Below are 24,454 nucleotides of genomic sequence, written 5' to 3'. Positions count from 1 at the left end.
AAGAACCAATAAAGATATCAGAAGAGTTATCTGAATCTTTTGCAAGTCCTTTTGATATTTTGTTTAAAATGAATGGTTCTTTTTTTTTCATTGCCATTGAGTTAAATTAGCAATTACAAATATATGGTTGAGATGATTGAGATGATGGAGCAAATTGAATTTAAGATTTCAAAAGAGATTCACAATTTTGTAGAGAGAGAGAGAAAGGGAAGGAAGATACAAAAAGAGAAATCAAGAGTAGAGAAGATTAAGGGTTCTTACGGATTTTTAGGTAATTGAGAGATATATGTCCTCTCCAAACACAATAGAGGAAGGAAAAAAAGAAGAAATCACTATATTCTTTCTCTAATATTTGTCCAAGTTAATGAACATCAAAATTTGATGTAGATACACATACTGGAATTCTACAATAAAATTGGAAAATGTTGCGTAAACTTTAATCTGTAATTTTCTCTCTAACCTTTAAGTGATTTTAAGTATGTGTATCTACATCAAATTTTGATGTTCATTAACTTGGCACAAAACCTAGGCAAGCCATGACCCTAAGTCTTAACAAAAATAAATAGTGATATATCTATAATTAGGGTTATTTTCTTAATGGCCCCCAACTTTGTGACCAGCTTCCCGCCTGGCCCCCTACTTTACGAAAAATACCTATATGGCCCCCTTCCGTTATAACACCGTCACTCTCTCTCTCCTCCATCATGTTTTGTCTCTCTGCCAAGTCATGCCACATCATCTGTTACGCCACCTCATCACCTTCTCCGGCAAGAGTCGCCGGCCAATTTCCGGCCGGCGACTTCAAACCAAAAAAATAAAAAAATTTCTCTCTTCCTCTCTCTCTCTAAAAAAAAAAAAAATTTAGAGAGAGAGAGAGAGGAAGAGAGAATTTTTTTTTTTTTTTAGGTTTGAAGTCGCCGGCCGGAAATTGGCCGGCCGGCGACTCTCGCCGGAGAAGGTGATGAGGTGGCGTAACAGATGATGTGGCATGACTTGGCAGAGAAAGAAAACATGATGGAGGAGAGAGAGTGACGGTGTTATAACGGAAGGGAGCCATATGGGTATTTTTCGTAAAGTAGGGGCCAGGCGGGAAGCTGGTCACAAAGTTGGGGGCCATTAGGGAAATAACCCCTATAATTACAGTAACATATGATAGACGCATCATCACGTGCAACATAAGTTTTTCTCATACTGGTAATAGTAATGGACTTAAACAAATACAAGATATTGAAATAAAATTATAAAGTGTTTGTCGTAAATTTCTTATTAGTTCAGTCACAAACATATTATTTGAAACTTTAATATAAATGTTTGCTTGCATTTTCCATTTTTTGATACAGATTTCTTAACAGCCGTGATACTACACATTAACCGACCGAGATTCAACTGGGAGATGTGCCGGGGATCTTTATTGATTTCTTAATAGTATCACACTTAGTATATGAGAAATTGGTTTAAGGCTCGAAATTTCACTTTTCTCCATAGTGTTTTAGTAAAAAAGAAACATTGAAATTGTTTTTTGCGGACAACGGAAGGAAATTCAAACATAGCTTGAGAGCTTGAACTTGCCAAGTTGACTTACAAAAACAAAATGATTATTCATAGAACTCAATATTGCAACAAATGTACGATATTTCAATTTTTTCTATGATCACGGTTCAGCCACTTTAATTTCATTCATTATGTTTGTAGTTTAAAGATTTGTTAAAAAATATTAACATAATTGTTTTTATAATTGTAGTTTCAATAAATTCTCTCCACAAAATAAGTAAGGTGGACCAATCTCCCCATACCCCATTAAAACTATTTGATCTGATATAATTGGTCATCATAAATTATTTAGTTAAATAGAGTATCGTCAGTCAATATACAGACCAAACAATGCCATAATTACGTTATTGTACTCTCTTTCTCTCTCTATATATACTACGGTGCATCTCGTGCCTAAAGACACCAAACAGCTGTATCAATCAAATGTGACGAAATGTTAACTCACTGTTTCTAGAGTGACCCCATAGTATTGTTCTAGACACTCTCCCCAAACATGTCACCCAATTTTTCATATTTATTATAGTATATTCTTCTGGATACCCTAACGTTTTGGTATTATTTTCTTTTGTTTCTTTTTTCTTAAATTAGTTATTATTTTATTGAGAGAGAAAGATTTTAATTTCTTTTTTTTAATCTTTGAAATTTCTTTTGTTTTCTTTTTTCTTAAATTAGTTATTTTTGTAAGGACACGGTAATCTTTTTTTTAAATAATTATTTTATTTCTAAGAAGAACTATATTTTAAATTTTGGAAAGGGCTTCTAGACGATATCTATTATATAAAACAGAATGGAAAACAATGACTGGGTCAAACATCCTTATTTAATTATGTGGATTATTTAGAAGCTCTTCTCAATTTACGATAGGCTCCTTTGGTAAATAGTAACAAAATCTCATTCATATTTAATCTTCTGGTATAAAATATTATTTCCCTTTAATCATACATAATGCCTTATTAGTTAGGGGTAATTTCTAGAAAGGTCAAAATAATATTGAAAATGAATATAAAAGCACAAAACATTTGAAAATTATTATTTAGGTAAAAAAGTGTGCAAATACTAAAATACCCTGTTTTTTCATTTTGTGTAACTAAATTCTTTTATTTTTCTTTAAACTTTAAATCGATATAAGTTTTGTTTGAGATGTCGGATTTCTATAAAAATTATATATTTTAAAATGATTTTTCATTAGCTTTCTAACAAGATCCACTTTCAATACTTTTTTTTTATAAAAATCCCACAAAAAAAAACGACGTTTTTTTTCTTTACGTTTTTCTGCAAACGTGTTTGCAACAATCTGTTATGCAAACGTGCTTGCAACAATCTGTTATGCAAACAAGTGTTTGCAAACAAGTTATGCAAACATTTGTTTGCAACTATCTGTTCTGCAAACATGTGGTTGCAACAAGTTCTGCTAACATGTGTTTGCATAATGTAAACTGCAAATATGTGTTGCATAATATAGATTGAAATTGAAAAATCACATAATTTAAAGAGAAAATAACTATTTAGATAGTGTAGAATACTATCAAATGAAACAAAGATGGTAATATAAACCCTAATACAACACAAAAACTACTACCCACCAATGACAAGAAATCAACAAAATTAGGTACTAATAAAGCTACCAAACTCACAGAATCATAATCCATCTCAACCACAAACAATATCTTCCATCACAAAACATTCTTTCACAAACTTCATAAACTGGATTCATCATCAAAGGAAAAGTGAAGAATTGATTAATACATCAACCCAATTGAACCACACTAATCAATCCTTGACCTAAATTTGTTGTGATTATATCTTTTATTTCTTGTCCAAAAGCAAAGTAACCCAAAGCTCCAAAACTTGCATAGATCAAAGATATAAAACCCATTGAAATACCTAAATTTGTTTTTATCTCTTGTCTCTGATTCTAAGGGTAAAACCACTCTAAGGGTAAACCCATTTTTTTTTTGGAAGTCGACTACGATCTACGTATGTCGTTACATTTGGCACTTGATACATCATAGATGTGATAAGCTCGATAACCGCCCACTCAAACACTAACAGAACCGGGCCTATAGCCCAACAAGACATGGCCTAAAGCCCAACAACATTATTTACACCCTAATAATCCCAATTCAAATAACCAAAGATTCCACCTTCTCTGGGATTCGAACCTGAGACTGCCAGGGATTTCTGGAGTTTATGTCAACACCTTGGAACCACTTGGGCTACCAACTGTTGACGAGGGTAAACCCATTGAAATACCTAATGTATGGACACATCAAGCTGTGTCCATACATTAAGTACATCTCAGTTCTCTTGGCTTATTGTCGATATCTATTTCTCAACCACTATCTTCTCTTTCGTTGATATAGGAAAAGTCACAAAGCCATCTAATAGCATACAGAGAGTCAAGGAAAAGCCAAAAGCTGCTGCAAACCCCTCAAGTAACGGTGCCGACGTTGGGAAATTTGTTGAGAACATCATAAGTAAAACATCCGCATTGGTGGTTTCAGAGGTTAGTCGAATTTGATTTTCTATAACTACAAAACTTTCAAAGTATATGCAGATAATACCCATTGACAAGTGAATGATACAGATCACAAAGGAACCTAGTTACATCAAGGGGATGAGCTTGCGGCCTTGGTTTCTGCTGGTGTAAGAAAACATCTGAGCCTGGACTTGGAAAGCCTAGCGGTGAGTCTCTATCTTATACGGTCTTCTTAGAGAATAAATGCATGTCTTAAACGAGTCAATCGACAAGTCTTGCTTATACCTTGCTTTATGCAGATGACTTTCAAGAACACAGCAGTCACACAAGGATTTCATATGGGTGCTCAAGCTAAGAAGTACGATCGTAGATGTCCGCCTTAGTTCGTTAAAGAATCGAAGATTTGTTCGAAAATTTCCAGATACTTGAAACTTAATACATGAGCTTCAATTTCTGTCGTAATTGCTTCCCTCTTAGAGATAGACCGATCCAAACCCGAACTCCCAACCAAAATTTCACCTTCCCCACTAATAGAATCAGACTTGATCAATGTATCATTATCTTTTCTATCTCGTTCGAAATCATGAAACTTTGGTAAATTCTCACAATTTGATAATTGATCACTACTACCTTTACTTCTAATAGAAGTATTAACTGCAAATTCATGAACCCTTTTCTCAGTTCCATCATCCATGGCCTTTCGATTCAAGATGAATCTCATTCTTCTCATTACTCTTCAAACTAAACTTCTCCCATTTTTCATTAACATTTTCAAAATTATGATCAAACCCATTTTCTCTAACATTTTAATTTGGTTGAAAGAAATCCCAAGAAGAATCCATTTAGGAGATGGAGGTGGTGGATGAAAAGTTAGAGATTCAATTTCAGTAAAGCTATTCAAATTAGGATCAAACTTAACAGTAACAACACGATTTCTATCTAATCTCATATAACTAATGGTTGAAAGCGAAGGTGAACTAGGGCTTTCATTATGAAGTGGTGAATCAGAAGTTTCAGCATTATTATTATCATGTTGAGGAGATGGAGATAGTAAAGAGGAGTTAGAAGGTGATTTATCAATCTCAGTTGATAAAGATGATTCAATCAAAATTTCAGCTTTTGCAAATCTTCTTAAAGCAATTCCAATACTTCTTAAAGATTCAATAAAAACAACCGATGCAAAACCCAATCCAATCTCAGTTAGTTTCCGGTTGCTCTACAGAGGAGAAATCAGTCTTGGAGCTCTACAGATCTTCATGAGTATAAGGTTTATAAGACCGAATCAACCGGTGAATACGCTGGAAAAGGTTCAGATGCACCGACACAAACAGAAGAAAAATGGCGACGACGAAGATTAACCAATGAAGACGAAGATGATCAGAAGAAGAAGAAGAAGAAGAGGAGAAAACACCTTCATTGGCGAAAGAAGAACAAAATGCAAAACCCTAAAAGATGAGAAAAATTTCTCTGTTTTTTACGAGAAAGGTGATTTTGATGTATAAGGGTATTTTGGGAATGAAAAAGATAGAAAATGACGTGATTGATAATTACCTATATTAGTTTAAACTTTATGTATCATTTCCCATAATATTATAACAACTTTTAGTTAATAGGAGAAGATGATGGTTTTTTTAGTTATTATGATAATTTTCTCAACCTAAATAGCTATTTTCTCTTCTTTAATTCTCCATTAATAATGCCTTATTAGTTCCCTTTAATAAATATTATTGCCACGTAAAAGTGACTTAGGAAAACAACAGTTTAGGTAGTGGTGCTCAAAAGGCCGGCCCGGCCCGGCCTGGAATAGAACGGTCCAGGCCGGGTTGCGGGCCGGGCCCAAGCAACCCGGGCTGGAATAGCCCCGGGCCGGGCCGGTCCCGGGTTGGCTAAACCTATGGCCCAACCCGGGACCGTGACTTGACCCAGGCCAGGCCTGTCTGGGCCGGGCCAGGCCAAACCCGGGTTTGACCAGGCTAATTTGTTTTTTTTTTTCTTGTTTTTTAATATGAAACTTAACGAACTTACTTAAAAGAAAATAAGATTTATCACGTAGTATTAAAGTAATAACTATTTACCTAAAAAAATCGAACTTACCTAAAGTAAATTAAAACAAAATAAAACTTACTTAAAAAATATAGTATTTACTGAAAATTTCTTCTCTTACTCGAAAAGAAAAGATTTTCTAAAACTTACACAAAAATGGTTTAATGAAACTTACCTATATTCTTTTTATATTCTCTAACTTAAAAAAGGAAAAGATTTTCTAAACTTACATAAGGATATGAATCCTTAACATAAATATAAATATTTCTTTCTAACTCAAAAATTTACCTAAATTTATTTTTAGATAAGATTTTTTAAAGCATACCAAAAATTTCTTCTCCAACTTAAGTTTGTTATATTTTCTAAATAGGATATAAATGATTAGGAGGAATATAAATATTTAAAGAAAGAAAGAAAAATAGAAAAAGAAAAAAAAAAAAAACAAATTGCCAGGCTCAACCCGGGCTTTTCCGGGTCGGGCCTAGCCCGTCGGGCCCAAAATAGGTACCAGACCGGGCCCGGGATAGAACCCGGGTTGACCTGGCCCGTTTTCCGTACGAGCCCGGGACCGGCCCGGCCTTTTGAGCACCTCTAAGTTTAGCCCACAGAATTGTTATTACCGGAATAACACTTCCTTATTTGTCATTTAACACCTATCTTAACCAGGTTACAATTTTCGCCCAACTTTTGTATCATAGTCATATCTTTTGCTGGACCAATTGTGAACTTATTTATGGTATGAAGATTTATTCTCAAAAAAAAAAATTTAGTTAATGTTTTTATAAAGAAAGACAAAACTCAGTGCTTGGTAGAATCCATTGATCGGATGAGCCTGATGATCATGCAATATTCAATTCCAGACTCGATAAGCAGTGAACTGACTAAGGCGAGTGCTAAGGAGTTCCTCAAGCAACTCTCTGTTCACTTTTCAGCGAGTGGGAAAGTGGAGACAAGCATTGCATTATCTAAGCTTGTCATCATGCGGTATAACCGTAAGGTGAACATAAGGGAGTACATTATGGATATGTCTAACCTGGCTCTGATACCACTTGATGGAGATTTCACTACTCATACATATGAATAACAAAAACACAAATAATGAAAGTAACCCAAGATCTCTATTTGATGAATTAAAGAGATGTAAAAGGCTGTAGGTACTTACCCGAATCCATAACTTGAAGATATAGTAGGTTTCAGTGTTACCCTTAAGATTTGGACAAAATCTTCTTAATTTTTGGACAAGATCTTCTAATCCTTGAGAATGGACGTTGTTTCTGATTTCTCAAAAAATGGGAGTTGGGAAATCACGTCTCTCTTCCCTGGTTTAGGGATTTGTCTTTAATAAAATGGGAACTGCCTAAGTGGTTACTAGCACTTACCCAAGTAATTATTAAAGAGCCCATTATTCTTTGATGATTACTTTTGAGGGCTTTATACATGACATATTGATAATATGCTCCCCACACTTCAAACTAATATTTTATGGTCCATAATGTATAAATCAACTAGATCACCTTTTGGGACCCTTGAGTGAAATAACGTGTACTATGTAACTAATACATATATCAGTCCACATTAGTCATTAGTATTAAAATTACTAACATCCATCTGTGCAACTAGATCCAAGTTAGTTCAACAAAAAAAAAACTAGATCTAAGTTCGATATCAACCATACACACATTTCTTTTTCCAATCTAATTGGGATACTATTAGCAGTGTCATTTACCTTCTTGTTCAATCTTTTTTTGTGACTGCGGAACTCCCTCAAGGAACCAACCATACACACATTTGTCTCATTCCAAAAACCCCTACTCCGAATTCCCCTGCAGACTATAGGCCCATTAGTCTGCTGAACACAACTTATAAGATCATCACCAAAATTTTAGCGGATCGCTTAAAACAAACTCTGAACTCGATTATCTCCCCTTTTCAGGCAGCGTATGTCCCGGGGAGACAGATATCGGACAATATTATCATCGGTCAGGAAATTATCCACTCTTACAAAAAGATGAAAGGTTCTAAAGGATATTTTGGCCTTAAGCTTGATATGTCGAAAGCTTTCGACAAACTGGAGTGGAATTTCCTTACAGATATTATGAAACAATTAGGCTACTCAGATCACTGGGTCAAAATGATTAAGAACTGTATCACGTCCTCCTCTATGGCAGTTTTAGTGAACGGGCGACCCGGGCCAACTTTCTTCCCTTCGAAAGGAATCAGGCAGGAAGTTCCTTTGTCGCCTTTTCTGTTCACTCTAGCTATGGAGGGGCTCAGCCGCCTTATCAACACAGAGATGGGGAATATTAAATTCCAAGGTTTTCCGAGTAATAATAATAACTTCGAGATTAATCACTTACTTTTTGCAGATGATTGCATTATTTTCGGTCGAAACTCATTGGAAAACATATCGATTCTCAAATGAATACTGAACACTTTTTGCGAGACATCAGGACAAATGATAAACTATGCTAAATCGAACATATTCTACTCAAAGAACTCTCACCCTAAATTCAAACGAATGATCATGAGGGCTCTAAAAGTCAAATACGCTTCCACCTCGGAGAAGTACCTAGGAGCTCAATTATTTATAGGTACTCCTAAGACGAGAGTCTTCAAAGAAATACTGGAGCAAATTAATGGAAAACTTACAAAATGGAATAATTCTTTTCGATCACAAGCAGGTCGAACGGTGGTTATTTCGGCGATTGTAGCGGCCGTACCCCGATACCAGATGCAATGCTTCGCAATTCCAAAAAGTGTAAGCAAACGCATAATGACTCTACAAAAGTCGTTCTGGTGGGGTAAGTCAAAAGGCATATGTACGAAAGCATGGAACTCGATTTGTCTTCCTAAAGATTTGGGAGGCCTTGGCATTCATCTCCCAGATCTGGACAACAAAGCCATGTTAAGTAAACAAGCATGGCGAATCATTACGGACCCAAAAGCGGCATGGGTGAAATTTATGATGGCAAAATACTACCCGAACTCAAACAACCCAGGTCCAGTGAAACAAAACCACTCATGGATATGGAAAAACATAAACAAAAATCTCAATCAAATCAAGAACTTATCCATTCGGGAAGTCCACACTGGAGAAGATATAAACATTTGGCAAGACATTTGGATTCCCACTATTAATGACCCTATCACAAATCTTAATAACTCAAACCTGACCAAAGTATCACAATTAATTGAAAACAATGAATGGAATGAGAATTTGCTGAATCGGAATTTTGATGAAAATACTAAAAAATTAATAAAATCCATCCCCATTTCTATGAATGGAAAGGATGAAATGAAATGGAGACTCACAGAATCTGGAAAATACACAGTTAAATCTATGTACAATCATCTCAGACGAGAAAACATTACAGTAGTGCCAAGCAACTACAACTGGAAATTTATATGGGATTTACCAATAATACCAAGAATACAGTTATTCATATGGAAAATTTGCAATAATGCCCTACCAGTTAAAGAACGTATAGGAAAATACATAGGTAACAAATTTCAGTGTCATATATGCACGAAAACTGAATCTATGGAGCATGCTTTACTGCACTGTACGATAGCCAAAAACGTCTGGTTTCATTTTAAATTAATCTCGGAGAATATTACCTCTATAAAGGAATGGATTTTCTCTTGGCAACACTCGAAGCATAGGTGTAATACGAATAATAATACTCACTTCGCAACAATTCTGTGGATAATATGGAAGAATAGATGTGAGGGGTGTTTCCAAAAAAGTACAAATGATACCAATTCAATTATCACTAGGATACATCAATTGCTGAAAAAACAAGAAAAAGTTTCAAGAAATATCAGCCAGAAAGTAGAGAAATGGAAACCTCCAAATAACCCATATATCAAGATCAATGTAGACGCTTCGTTTACAACAGTAGAATCCTATATAGGAACAGGATTGATAGTTCATAGTGCAGACTCGAGATTCATCCAAACAGAAGCAGACTTCACCAGAGCTTGAAACAGTGAAGAGAGTGAAGCAATTGCTATTCTTAGAGGCTTGACATGGGCGAAGGACAACGAACATAAAAATATTATCATAGAAAGTGATAACTGCAATCTAATCAAGCATCTCCAAGATAACACGCACAAAATCCAGTGGCGGTCTACAACTTATATCAACAAAATTCAGGATATAGGAAATTATTTTGACAGTGTCATTTACATGTATGCCAATAAAAAACTCAACTCTCAAGCTGACCAGCTGGCTAAATGGGCTAGAAAGAAGAACAAGCGCTAAACATGGAAGAATGTCCCTTTCTTTTTATATAAACATTATTGTAATAGTATTTTGGTTTAAGTAATTTAATGCACTCTTTAACAAAAAAAAAAAAAAAAAAAGTTCCATATCAACCACCCATTATACCTTTCATCAAAAAAAAAAAACCACCCATTATACAATGTTCGTTGTTTTGTGCCATTTACTGTCACATGTTTTCTTTATTATTTTTGACCCTATGTCTCTCACTTTGTGATGCTTTCTCTTCCCTCGATTCAATTTAATGGCTTATTCTTCGGTTTGTATAACAACTATTTCAGTAGAAAGAAAAATGAATAAACAAGAAGAAATTGTGAGGTTCATTGTCAATTTCTTTCCCTGACAAAACCCTTACCGTGCTTATTCTTTTACCTTCTATGTCAAGAACTTTAAATCATTTTCTATTTCATATTCTTCTTTAGCCCTAACTTTATTTTTCTCTTTTAAAGAATTTGTTTTTGGCAAGAAATAAGATTGTTTAAAGAATTTAGGTGCAACTGAGGTGAGTTATTATTATGTTTTAAATTTAATTTCATTTTTTTCAGTCATGCCTTAATAACAAGATATCATGGGTTTTAACGTCTCTATTCTTTTGAAATATTTGGTTAGATTTGATTGTAAATGACTTAAAATAGTTGAGTTCCTGATTTGAAATCCGATCTGAAAATGATTTTCCTCATTTGTTGAGGTTATTGATGATTAAGGTGGTGTTGATTTACTGTTTGTGGAGATCGAAGTTGCGAGATAGCAACAAAGCAGAAATTTGTGTATAAAGGAATAAAGGATTCATAGTCGATTTGATTCTTTCATTCATATGTCGTATTTTGGGCTTGAATATTTGTAACTCGCTTATTACAAGACGAAACCACAAGATTATGTGGTACTTCGATTATACCTTGAAATTTGAGTTAATTCAATTTGAATTAACTTTAAGGAATTGATTTCTTCTTCTGTATGATTCATTGTGATATAGTTGATAAATTTATGCAAACATCCATGGACTCGACTTCGTAATTTTGTAGCTAAATATTTTTGTTTTTTTTCTCTTACTGAATCTTCAGTTTATTATGCACCTTCTAATCAAAACTCTTCTTACTGATGATAATTGTCTAATGGAGGACCGAAACAACGAGGCTTGAAGATGCAACATAGACATCAATCTAAACCACGTGTATCAAATTGTTTGACCCAAAAGAACACGTGATTTTATGCTTTTAGTTCCAAATATTTATAAGGTTATAAGGATTCCATAGTTCATTTGGGTTCTTGAAAACACTTTTATTTCTAAGAAATATATTAGATTTCTTAAAAAGAAGATTTTGGAAGACCAAATAGATGAAATAAGTTTGATTAGCTTATAAGATTAGGAATTTAACATATATTTTTCATGTAATATTTATTTGCATTCGGTCTTTCTATCAAGAATTTGTTTCACAATATGTAGTATGGATATCTATACGGTGCTGAATATTGGTCAAATAGAATGGGTGGAAAATATCATCTGGGGAAAGTGTTACACATGCGACTTATCTTAGTTACTGTTTTCGGTTACATTCATTACCTCATGAATTTGATCTTGAGACGATTTCTTAATTGATTCACTTCATTGTTTTCTTCGCTTTTATGTAAAAGTTGTTCCAGCTTTACTATAACAAACAACTGTGAGTTTTCCATTAAGTACATAGTAGGAAAAAATGTTGTGAGTGGAACTTAAGTGTATTGTAAGTGCACTGAATTTCATCGTGCCATAAGCACGGGTCATACCTAGTACAATAATAAAGGACATTAGCTATAAAATTACCCATTAAAATATGAGATTTGCTTTCCATATTCGACTAGGTAATAGTATTTTATTTGAAAATCAACTCGTAAACATATAAATATTATGACACCACTCGCATTATGGGAAGTACACAAAAGTCCGCAAGTTAATATTTGGATCGATTATTGAATTCCAAATTCCCGGTAACTTGAGAAATTCCACTCTTACGACTGTCTCCCAATTCACACACAATAACCAATGGAAATATCAACACTTGTTTGCCCAAGTGATCGACAGTATTGACATCAATTTAAAAATTCTAAAGGTCCCAGGATCGATTCCCAGAAGAGGTGAGATTTATGGTTACTGAATTTGGGTTATTAAAACATATAAATAATAAAATTTGTCGCTTTTAGGCCTCTTTAGTATGTTGTTGGGCTTTGGACCCCTTCCATTCCTAGTTTAACTTAGGCAGTTATCGTGCTTATCACATCTTGATGATGTATCAGTACCATGTAGTGACTAACGTAGATCGTAATCCATATTACAAAAAAAAAAAACAATGGAACTTACACGGTTCTGAACAGTACATTTGACAATCTAACTTGTAATCTCGTTAAATCTATTGAGGTCCAGGAAGAGGGTCAGAACACCTTTCGCTGGTCTAATGTGTCAACACTTACCGACTGGACACGACACAGATTTTCGGAATGTTATTCATTGGAACTTGATTTGGCACATAAAGACCGTTCCTCGCATTTCACTCTTCCTTTAGAAATGTTGTACGGGAGCCTTGCCAATTTGACATCGTATTGTTAAATACATTAATAATCATAATAGTGTTTCCCTTGGAACCAAATCCAAAGGATTGAACACGCCTTACTTTATTGCCTATTTGCTAGAAATATATGATTCTATTTTAATGTTAAATCTAGAAGTACTCAATCTATATCGGACTTGATTATATCTTGCCAAGACTTATACGAGGTTTCTAACACACCCCCAGAGATTCTTTATGCTACAATTGTATGATTCATATGGAAAGCGAGATGTGACCAAAGGCATCTTCCCAATTTAATTCATATGGAAGGGGTAGTCGTCTTACCGAAGAAAACCAAGAGCTGAATATTACTCAGTTTTTCATCGGTAGGATGAGTACTGACGTCCAGGAATCAAAGTCAGATGCTTGTTTTCGATTGGTTCAAATGGCGTCGGTCGGTGATCGTCTTACTAACGGAAGAACAAGACCTACCCCTATACAATATCGATCCCAATTTTTAGTTGGTAGGATGAGTACCTGTCAAACATCTAAATCGAAAACATATTTCGATTAGGAAAGTTTTTAACAAAACTATGCGGGTATGTATAAAGTGAGTGTACGAGGGTAAAAGAGCGTCTGAATCGTGAGTGCCCATATATGAAATTCTTCTAACAGATTTGAGTTTGGAGGGCCATGGCCCATTACCCTCGGCCCATTACCCTCGGTAGTAATGGAATGCTACAAAACCGACTTAAGTAAATAATGAGATCTGTTTCAACAAAAATAGAAGTAATGAACCAATGCAATTAACCTTCGCGTACCTTATATTGTCATCGCGTACCTTTTCCAGCTCCCCTGACAACTTGTATAGTTCCTGCTCCATGATTTCATCAGTTATAGTGCGATCATATAATTTAAATTTTTGGATATGGATATTCAATCTATATAGTAAAGGGGGAGAAGAGTATCTTTTTTAGAATATACCCTTCTCTTCAATGGGTCAGATTACACCTCCTAAACTTATCTCCAACTGTTGGGAGTATAGAGTTTGTGCCCACGGCACACAGGTTATACCCTTGTACACCAATAGACACTAGATTACAAAAGGTACTAAATTGGATGAAAAGGGCCCTCGTTTGCAAAATTGAATTTTTTAGAGCTGGGGCGAGCCTCTAACAAGATAGCTTTCACCTACGATATCTGAGCACTTGTGTACTTCCCCTGGATTGTTAAACTTCATGATCAAAGAGTACCTCCTTACCTACTAGTTATCCAAATCGCCATACCAATGAGGTTCTCCGAATGCAGAAGCGAATACGTTGGTGCAAGTTGAAGTTTTCGATTTCATTTAGAGTACAATAAAGAGCTTGGACAATATGTTAAGCATAATTACTACATCATATGCATGCTACCCAAAAGAGATCCAATTTTGTCTGTGCACATTAACAAAGGGGCTGAAATCAGCCGGAGATTCGAGTAGCACGGCTGATTTTGGCTCCCGCCTTTCGGGCAGGGACTTTATTTGTTTGTGCACAGAACTGCAGCTTCAAGTTGAACTTCAGTGTTGCGAAATTCAAAGACACGTTCATGATATGACACAAAAGAATTATCCGAATTACAGGCCATCAGAATTCAGAACATTTATTATCACATTTGAATCCAAGCCAGACCATTACCCCAAACTAGAGCCAAAAGAAATCCATAACTATGAAACCAAATAAATGAATAGCTAACGGAACACAATAACAATGAAAGATAGCTCAAGGAAACAAAAAATAAGGCAAAGTAGTCATAACAAAAAACAAGTGGAACTATATCTACTTTTCCAAATTCACAACATGCCAAAAGCAAGCTTGTAATTTTATACTTCTATCGTCTATAAAGTGATTGAACAAACATCGAAGAATACCACTACAATTTTCAGGTCAGAATGGAACTATACTGAGGATTACAACTTCGTAAGTCCAAGCATTTTGTTCGTTAGAACACCTAGGCAAAAGAAAATTGAAGCGAACATCTTTCCGATAATCTTACACCAAAAAGGAAAAGCTTTTACCTTCTTTCTTTCATTAGCCATTAAACAATAAAACAAAATGTAAACGAACTCATAAGATTGTTGAAACGAATTGAACCGGCAACTTATTCTATTATGTCATTCGAACAACAACCTAATAAATCGGATTCTAAATTCTTTTAACAATATAAAACAAGTAGTGAGCATCAAAGCAAGTTACCCAATTACAATTCTTGTAACAAAAAAAATATTAAGAAAACAAAATAAAAAGTGAAGTTTCAATTTTTATGACCTGAAAGTTAGCAATTCACATCTCCTGAAGATTCATTCAACTTCTTTTGTGAGCTAAAAGCTTTAGCAATGGCATCCACGATTCGATGTTGCGAATCAAGAATCATTTTCGTTCTCTTAGCTTCCATTTCCATCTTATACCTCTCTCTCTCCTTCATTATCTCCATCTTCCTTTTTTCAATTTTCATGAAACCTTCACCGAAATTTCGAACAACTTTAGCCAATTCCATCATTAACTCTCCTCCTTTTCCTTCTTCCTCTTCACCTTCATCTTCTTCCTTCTCCACAAAAGATCTTCCCCTCTTGCGATCACTCGTGTAAACCCTAGAATTATCAATGCTATTAAATGTCCTGGGTAACAATGAAGCTGAATTTTCGATAAATCTCGAAACAATTGGGGGTCTTCTTAATATATGATTAATACTTCTTGATTTATTAGTCACATTAGGGACATTAACATCGTCTTCGTCGTCATCATCATCTTCTTCTTCATCAGTCGATTCAGGAATTCGATTACGGGGATCAATCGAAGCGATCGGAAGAGCAGATATAGGAGGAAGAGGACCACGTTCCATTTGATCCATGAGACTAAAGTAAGTCCAAGCCGAAATTGTTGATCTTTGTCTCTCAGATCGATAACGTTTACGAAGCTTCTCCATTTTGTGACGGCACTGTGTTCCAGTTTTTGAAGGTTCATCGAAACCGCAGTGGGCAGCGACGGAGATTGATACTTCTTCCCATTGACTAGCTTTCAGTTGACCTCTATTCAGAGAATACCATTTTTGTTCGTAGACCTGTATTAGGTTTAGGGTTTCGAGATGTGTCCATGGAAGTGGAGGGGTTTTCTTAGGAGTTGTGGTTTTTAGATCTTGTGAAGGAATATTGCTTTCGTTTTGGATTTCGATCTCCTTTCCTGTTTCAGGAGGAGCGGAAGGTGGAGAAGTTTGAGACATTTTTTAGGGTATCTTTTGTTCTGTGATCGCCTGTTAGGGTTATTGGATAAAGATGGTGGTGGTTGAATTTGGAATTCGGGGGTGGCGTAGCGGTGGCTGTGGCTGTGGCGGTGGAGGTGGGTGGACTCTGATAAGGAGAAGAAAGGCAGTCCGTGGCGAATAATGACTAAAATGCGCGGGGGCAAAACGTTAATACTGATCCATCTCTTTCTTTTCTTTTTTAGGTGCCTCTATATCTTTCATCAAAAAAAAGGTGCCTCTATATGGGCACCCCAAAATTGTTATAGGCCCCCAAAGGTGTTTCACGGTGGTCAATTCCCGACAACTGTAGGCACGCCCCAGCCGGACTGACCCATCCGAGACCTTAAGCATGACCTCCAATTGAGCCAGTCCTGAGGGTCTCCCCTCAAGTTCTATCTACCACTCTTCCGTTCCTGAATCCAAAGAGTAAAATCGTTTACTCTCGTTATGTTGGTTGGCATCTGTAGAACTCTGCAACAAGTTCCTAATTACATTATTGGAGAATTTGAGGTTGAAGCTTCGAAAGAGTGTTGGAGTCCTAGGGATTTTAAGTACGCATGTGTGGGTTCTTCAGGGCACTAGGACAACAATGCGATAAATCCTTTTACAAACCTACGTGGGAAAAAAACAGAATTGCCTTCCTGTGTTGGTATCGAACTTTTGGTGGATAAAAGACCTTCGACTGCTGACTTAGTTCATGCTCATGCTCATCTTTAGGCCTTTCTGTGTTGGTATCGAAATTTTGGTGGATAAAAGACCTTCGACTGTTGACATAGTTCCTGCTCATGCTCATCATCAGGCCTTGTTCGGATTTTTGAATCAACGGATTTTTGAATCAAAATCAGAAGAGAGAGATAGAGAGAGAATTTTGTTTTCCTTCTTGATGTTTAATGATAATATTTGTTGATAGCTTAATGGGTTTTTGTTGGTTTAATCTTTTCGATTGATTTTTAGATTGAAGATTGAAAATTGAGAGAGAAAGAAGCAGTAACGAAGATGAAAAGAAGAAGAGAGGGTGTGTGTTGGTCGTACGGATACATTATATATGAATAAATACGTGAATTAGATCATCTTAAAGACATCTTGGATCCTAAAGGCCATGTAGAACCCTTATAAGGCTATCTAAGGGGCATAAAAGACCATTCGTACCTTTAATTTATTTATATCCTTTAACACAATTCAAATGAATGATCGATTCAACCTACAATGTCAATCGAACCTTTGACTCGGGGTTTTTTTAGTGAACGCACAACCAACTGGCCAAGCAGTTGTTGGCGAGCCATTTTGTAAAAAAAAACCAAAATTTGGGGGATAATAGGAAATCATGCCCAATTTCAAATAATATTTGAAAAAAAAACATTCATTTTGTAAAAGTACAACTTTACCCCCGAAATCAATGTCAAAAACATTTTTGAAAAATTCTAAACAAATCTTAGTTTGCTCTCAACAATTTTAATTCTAAATTTTGGAACAAATTTGTTTGTGCTCAAAAATTGTTTTGCAAATATGTTGCATTTTATCTTTCGCACTTGACAAACCCAGACTGCTACTAAAATTTTGGCTAAAACATTTTTCGATTTGTCTTGTGAAGAAAGAGATGGTTTTCACATTTTTTTTGTTTTGCTTTCGACAGAAACATTTAAATTATATGCGTATTATCCTTTGTATTTAACAAACTCATTAACAGACAAATAATATTTTGGTTAATGCATTATATATGTTGTTAACAACATAATTATATATGTTGTCAACATTTACAATGTTTTCAACCGTTTGTAACAACACATTTATTTATGTTGTCCACAGTTTATGACAACATATTGACACATAGAGGGGTAAAAAAGAGATTATGAGAAAAATATGGTTGTCTTGTTTACAACATAATTATATATGTTGTCGACAATTTAAAAAGTGTTAAAAAATATGTTTTTTACATTAATTTTTCCGAGTGGTTTTTTTCTCTACTTGGGCGCAGATACTGGGCTTTTCATGCATTCTTTCGAATTTGCTTCCCCTATTCAATTATGTTCGTAATTATATTTTATTATTGATAAAAGCACATATTGTTTTCTTCCGTCTTTTTCTCTAGTTCAGTGTTATTTTGTAATTTAGTTATTTCTTTAGGTTTGTTTTTGTTATTGTCTTCATACGACTCTCTCTTCCATATCTAAAAAAAAATTAGTCAGTTCTTTATATGATCAGTTGAATATGACATGTTTTAGTTTTAATTTAACTTTATGAGGTTAAATTTTTTTTATAAGTTTTGTAGTGGTAATTTTTGTATTTGAAAATTTGTATTCTAGCGAAATAGTTGTCTCAAAACATTAAAGCTTCATTCGTAGAATCTTACAACAACATGAACGAACTAGAAGTACTTCGATTATGATATATTATTAGGAAAATGATTTAAAGATGAACTTGAAAATTGGAAAAGTTAATAAAGTTTTTTTCATCTCGAACTAAATAATAAAAATACGAAAATATTTCTCAAAAATCGTTTTCTCTAAAAATATATTTCTCACATGATTTTTTACCCCATTATTTTTTCTTTTTCCTTATTGTTTGGATTGTAATAAAAATTCTCAAACATCTTATAAGGTGTTGATTACATCGTGCGTATACTAAATCAAAGTTCATCATTTTATATAAAACAACTCAATCAATTACTCAAGAGATACGTCTAATGGTATATTTAGAGTTTGAAACTTAGGTCAGATCACATCCAACAACATATACAAAATCCTAATCATGTAAATTGACTCAAAAGAGAAGAGTATTAGAGTAGTTTTATAAATCAAAATGCATAACCTCCTTTCATATCACACATTATGGATTTCTCTAAACCATCTTCCCCCAATTTCACAACTGATTTCACATGTCTATGGAGTCACTTCTTTGTATGATTCTGTTAACTAGGGTCGTGTTTGATAGGGATTCTTCTTAGGAAAAAAAGAAATAGTTTCTCTAAAGATGATATTCTCCAACTGTTTGGTGCACATATTAGGGAAAGCTTGAGTTTCCCTCACATAATAGATTTTTCCAATATTTCCTCAAAACTAGGGGAATTTTTTACCCACCTCCCACGAGGGAATATTTTTCTCCAAATAAATCTCGGAAACTCTTACTCGTTTAAACTGCACAACTAACCTTCCTTTATTTACTGCTTCTTCTTAGGCATTTGAAGATGAAGTCAGTTGAGCTATAAAGCTTGCTACTCAACGAAGAAGAACTGAAACAGAGAAGTCATAGAGATTAAACCCAAGAAGAAGATAATTAGGAAGATTAGAGACTCACACCAGGTATTTAGTCTCTTTCCATCACTCTCTTGAATCCAACTTTTGTGGATATACAAAGAAAATCAATGAGTAAGAAGTTGGTATTTCTCTGGTATTTAGATTCAAAGATTGTAAGATTGATTATTTAGATTGAATCCAAGAAACCATAGTCCAGTTCTTACACTCCTTGCACTTGGTTATGTTAAATTCTAATCAATCTCCATGTTGTCTGTAAAAACCTTCAAATCATGAAGAAAAATGACACATTCCTTAACAAATTAGATGCTTTGTTCTGTAAGTGGCAATACTCTTCATGAAACCCTAAGAACTAGACATGCTGATGACTAAATCAGAGCAAAATCTCTTTCACAGATTTTTCTTTTTACATAAATAATCACCAGTAACATATTCTCAGAAAAAAAGAAATGATAATGAACTAGTGTTGAAAATGGATTTTCTCTAACTAGCTAGCATGATCAGGAATCATGAGTATAGATGAAATTGGGGAAAAAAGTGCATGAACAAGAATCCTGATGATGAATAGTCAACTAGATGAAGAATCAATAACAAGAAGAATACATTTTAGAAGGATGTATTCAAGCTATTTTTATTTTCTAGTAGGTTTTTACTTTTCCCTCCTACTATTGAGGCTAAAATGACTAACAAGATAATAATGTTTTGTTTAGCCATTTTTTGTTTATATTCATAATGTGACTGGTTTTAAATTTATTTATTCTTTATTGTTTGCTCAATTTTTATGTATGTTTATCAATATAGTAAAATTTATCTTATAGATTTTTTATCTCGTTTTAGTTGACTGCTACAGTATGTTGACACGACAACTACGATTATGTATTGCATCTATGATGATGATAATCATTATTTATACGTATTTACGTAGTCGTCGTAGAAACAATGAAATTATTAATATGAGACCTTACATAAATTGAGACCAAGAGAGAAATAAGGTTTTGCAAAGAATGTATTTTGAAAGTGATCGATATTGCCACAAACAACTTCGAATAAAACGAGGTTCCTTTTAACGGTTATGTGCACACTTACGGGTTTATGGTTTGGAATTGACGGGCCTAGGGTATACTGGTTCACCATACACTTGGTCGAACAAGCAATTTCAGGGTACTCTTATTCAGGAGAGACTTGATAGAGCATTGTCCAATAATGACTGGCTTACCTTCTCCCCGAACTCTCAGATTACTCATCTAGAAGGGTCGATCCAGATCACATTCCTATTATGCTCACAACTTCTCATAATATCTCCAAATCTCCCAAACCTTTTAAATTCCTCCGAACGACACCTGGACTGTCATAATTTTATCGCTCACGATTGGCCATCTAGCGAAATCCCCAGTAGAGGTCGCCAAATTCAATTCAAGCTGAAGAGTCTGGGTAAAAACTTAGCTCATTGGAATAAAGCTGTCTTTGAAAACATCGATTTTTTCAAATTTCCAAGATTTCTGAGCTCTTACAAACTACGGTTAACAAATCCCAGTATCTAATTCTCAGTACTTGAAGAATTATATAAATAACAAGAGAATATTTGGAAAGGAAAGTCCAGAAATAATTTCATCACCCTCGGAGATAAAAATACGAAATTTTTTGCACTCTACAACCATTAGCAGAAGTAGGAAAAATATAATTTACTCTACAAAAAATAACAACGGAGATTGGATTTCGAAAGAAGCAGACATTGCTCAGATATTCACATCTCATTTACAAAATATCTCTACTTCGAGTAACTCCTCTACTCCCAGAGAGATTCCCAACTTATTCCATAATTCGATCTTCGATTTGCAAAATAGAACTCTCACTGCAATACCTTCTAGAGAAGAAGTCGAAATAACAACCAATAGCCTCAAGGTAAATGCATCTTTAAGTCCTGACGGCTTTCCTCCCTTCTTCTACCGTTCGAACTTGGACACGGTGAATAGTGACATTGTGGAGATGGTTCAAACTTTCTTCTCCACAGATAGACTGCCACAGAATACCAACCATACTCACATTTGCCTGCTTGCCAAATCAAATACCCCCCAAACTCCTGCAGATTATAGACCTATTCGTTTTTTGAATGCCACCTATAAAATCATTACCAAAAATCTCGCGGATAGACTAAAAGCGATCCTTGGTGAAATCATCTCTCCATATCAAGCAACTTATATTCCTGGTTGTCAAATCACGGATAACATTATAATAGGCCAGGAATTAGTTCACTCCTATAAAAAGATCAAAGGAACGAAAAGCTATTTTGGTATAAAACTAGATATGTCTAAAGCTTTTGATCGCATTGAATGGTCGTTCTCAGTGGACATCATGACTAGATTAGGCTTTTCATGCAGATGGATTGAAATGATTCAAGCTTGCATTTCTACTTATACTGTGGCAGTTTTAATTAACGGTAGACCTGGGCCTACTTTTAACTCAAGTAGAGGTATTCGCCAAGGAGACCCCTATCTCCTTTCCTGTTTACTCTAGCAATGGAAGGGTTAAGTTGACTTTTGGAATCTGAGCAACTTGCAACTCCTTTTGTTGTCTTCCCCACAACCAACCCTAATCTGGTGCTTAAGCATCTTCTCTTCGCAGATGATTGCATTATCTTTGGTAGATCTTTCTTGATAACATTCATAACCTCAAACAAATCTTAAAAACTTTCTGCAGTGCTTCAGGTCAAATGATAAATTATGCTAAATCTAATACTCCCTCCGTCCCAAATTAAGAGTCCCATTTTAAAAACGTAACTTTTTTTCACAACTTTTACTTTTCCATTTTTTACCCACATTAATTTTTAACATGTTTTTTGGAATTCAAAAGAATTAGTACTATATATAATATTAGTTTCCATAAACACAAATTATTCTCATCTCTTTCTAAAAGATTACCAAAATACGAATTGTTTTAATTAAGTAATAAATACATTATATATTGTCAACACGGGTATAATTGGAAAATCTATGGATTTTATATGATAAAAGAGGAATGAGACTCTTAATTTGGGACAGACGAAAAAGGAATACGGGACTCTTAAATTGGGACAGAGGGAGTATCTTATTTACAAAAAACTCCCACCCGAAGTTTAAAAGAATGATTATTAGAAATTTGAAAGTCAAACATGGTTCTCTGTCTGACAAGTACTTAGGGGACCAACTCTTCATTGGAGCCAATAAAACGAAAGTATTCAATTCTCCAATTGAACAAATCCAATCCAAACTTTCGAGGTGGCATAATAAATTTCTGTCACAAGCTGGTCGCACAATTGTTGTCTCAGCAATGACTTAAACTGCCCACGTTTCATTGCTCCTTTGCTAAAAGCATATGACTTTATTTTAATATCATTTGTGCGAACATAACATCTTTGACAAAATGGATTACCTCATGGAAAGCTCTGCTTGATACAGGTAATAACGATTAAATTAACTCGAATGCAACCATCTTATGGTTCATCTAGAAGGCCAGATGTGATAACTGTTTTCTGCAAACGATAGTCTCAAATAATAATGTCATTGCTCAAATTATTGTCTTCCCCAATCTTAATGTTAAGCATAAACAAACTGCTACTAAAGCCAAAATATTCAAATGGTTACCACCAATACTATATGTCAAACTAAACACGGATGCATCATTTATCAACACAAATGAAATAACTGAAACCAGTTGTGTTATTCATGATCATATGACACATTTTATTATTGCTAAAATTACCACATGCAGAGCAAGAAAGGCCGAAGAAAGCGAAGCAAATGTTATACTCACTAGCATCAAATGGGCAGTCAATAGTAATTACAAATACATTCAAGTGGGAAAAGACAATTTAGCGCTGATTAACCATCTTTAATACGCTAGGAAGTTAATCTAGTTAGGGGTGTTCGTTGGTTCGGTATCCGGTATTTTGGTGTCATCCGTTACCAAACCACTCATGGTTTGGTTAGTGATTTTTCAAATCGTTACCAAACCGGTCAGAGTTTGGTTCGGTTACTAACCAAACCATCATAAGCGGTTTGGATACTACTGGATACCAAACCATCCATAAAACGCAATTTGTTCTCCATGAAAATCGGCGAATCGAGTTACTTTCATGATACATTGACGTATAAAATCAAGACAACACTCCTGAAAAACCTGGAGAAGCAATCAAACTAACATAATGCATCGAAAAAACATTAGAAACATGAAAGACATGTGCAGGTCCCCCGATGAAATATTATATAGTAGCTAGTAACATTGATGATACATGAATTGTTTTAATCTAATACTAGCTAGTAACATTATATTGTAGTAGTGTTGTTGTTTTGTATGGGTAGTAGTTATTCTTATTTATAGCAACTTGATGAAAGATATGTATTTGTATGAAATTATAGAGATATGATAGATGTATTTTAGAAAAAATTATGTAAATATATAATTATATATATTAATTGAACTTGACTGGTTCGGTTTGGTTTTAATGGTTCCTAAAGAGTGCATCCACTTACTGAACCAAACCAGTTGGTTTTTTGAAATCTACAACCGTACCAAACCACTCGTTGTTTGGTTTGGTTTGAAAACCGACTGGACCAGTTTGGATTGGTTTGGTTTGATTGATTCGGTCTATTTTTGCACACTCCTAAATCTAGTGGCATTCTACATCACACATCAGAAGCATTCGAAAACTCGTAACTCAGCTCCACCGAATCAAATTCACTCACATTCCACGCAAGTTAGACCAATCGACAAAATGGGAAAGAAATCACAAGAGTGATAGGACATTTACATTTTTGCTGTTGAAAGTGATAGGATATTTACTGTTATTCCTCATTTTTTGTCGCACTTATATTGTACTAATACTCTTATATATTAAGTTATTACTCTTTGCGGGTTATTTCCCAAATGGCCCCCAACTTTGTGACCCGCTTCCTGCCTGCCCCCTACTTTAGCAATAATTCCCGTATGACCCCCTTTTCCCGTTATCTTTAACTTTTCGTTACTCTCTCTCCTCCATCTCATTTTCTCTTTCTACCACATCATTTCAACA

At 34.8% G+C, this 24,454-nt stretch overlaps 1 protein-coding gene and 2 long non-coding RNA genes across 4 annotated transcripts in view; 2 read left to right on the top strand and 1 right to left on the bottom strand.

Moving 5' to 3' along the window:
- Window positions 1-3,918: 3,918 nt before the first annotated feature.
- LOC147537667 (uncharacterized) lies at window positions 3,919-4,585 on the top strand. Its single transcript, XR_015226174.1, has 3 exons — window positions 3,919-4,057; window positions 4,139-4,236; window positions 4,330-4,585. It is a non-coding gene; the product is annotated as an uncharacterized LOC147537667 (long non-coding RNA).
- A 6,799-nt stretch (window positions 4,586-11,384) lies between these two features.
- On the bottom strand, window positions 11,385-16,337 carry LOC147537666 (uncharacterized). 2 transcript variants are annotated; one of them, XM_086642396.1, is made up of 2 exons: window positions 15,184-16,337; window positions 11,385-13,751 (listed from the first exon to the last, which is right to left on the bottom strand). In XM_086642396.1, the coding sequence occupies exon 1, from the start codon at window positions 16,133-16,135 to the stop codon at window positions 15,191-15,193; it is 945 nt and encodes a 314-aa protein (XP_086498522.1). In that variant the 5' UTR covers window positions 16,136-16,337; the 3' UTR covers window positions 11,385-13,751; window positions 15,184-15,190. The 2 variants fall into 2 exon arrangements, with proteins under 2 accessions (XP_086498522.1, XP_086498523.1); XM_086642397.1 differs by lacking the exon at window positions 11,385-13,751 and adding an exon at window positions 13,999-14,138 and having other exon boundaries at window positions 15,184-16,256.
- Window positions 16,338-19,387: 3,050 nt separating this feature from the next.
- The window catches only part of LOC147537664 (uncharacterized), a 41,314-nt gene continuing 36,247 nt past the window's right edge, over window positions 19,388-24,454 (top strand). The window contains exon 1 of the long non-coding RNA XR_015225789.1: window positions 19,388-19,455. This is a non-coding gene — a long non-coding RNA (uncharacterized LOC147537664). The remainder of the gene's footprint in view (window positions 19,456-24,454) is intronic.

The sequence above is a fragment of the Eschscholzia californica genome, unplaced genomic scaffold, assembly GCF_041429995.1.
Source record: "Eschscholzia californica isolate CP2 unplaced genomic scaffold, dmEscCali1.0.p SCAF_5, whole genome shotgun sequence".
Lineage (NCBI taxonomy): Eukaryota > Viridiplantae > Streptophyta > Magnoliopsida > Ranunculales > Papaveraceae > Eschscholzia > Eschscholzia californica.
The sequence above is the reverse complement of the archived record's forward strand: the minus strand, read 5'-3'. Positions and strand labels throughout refer to the sequence as shown.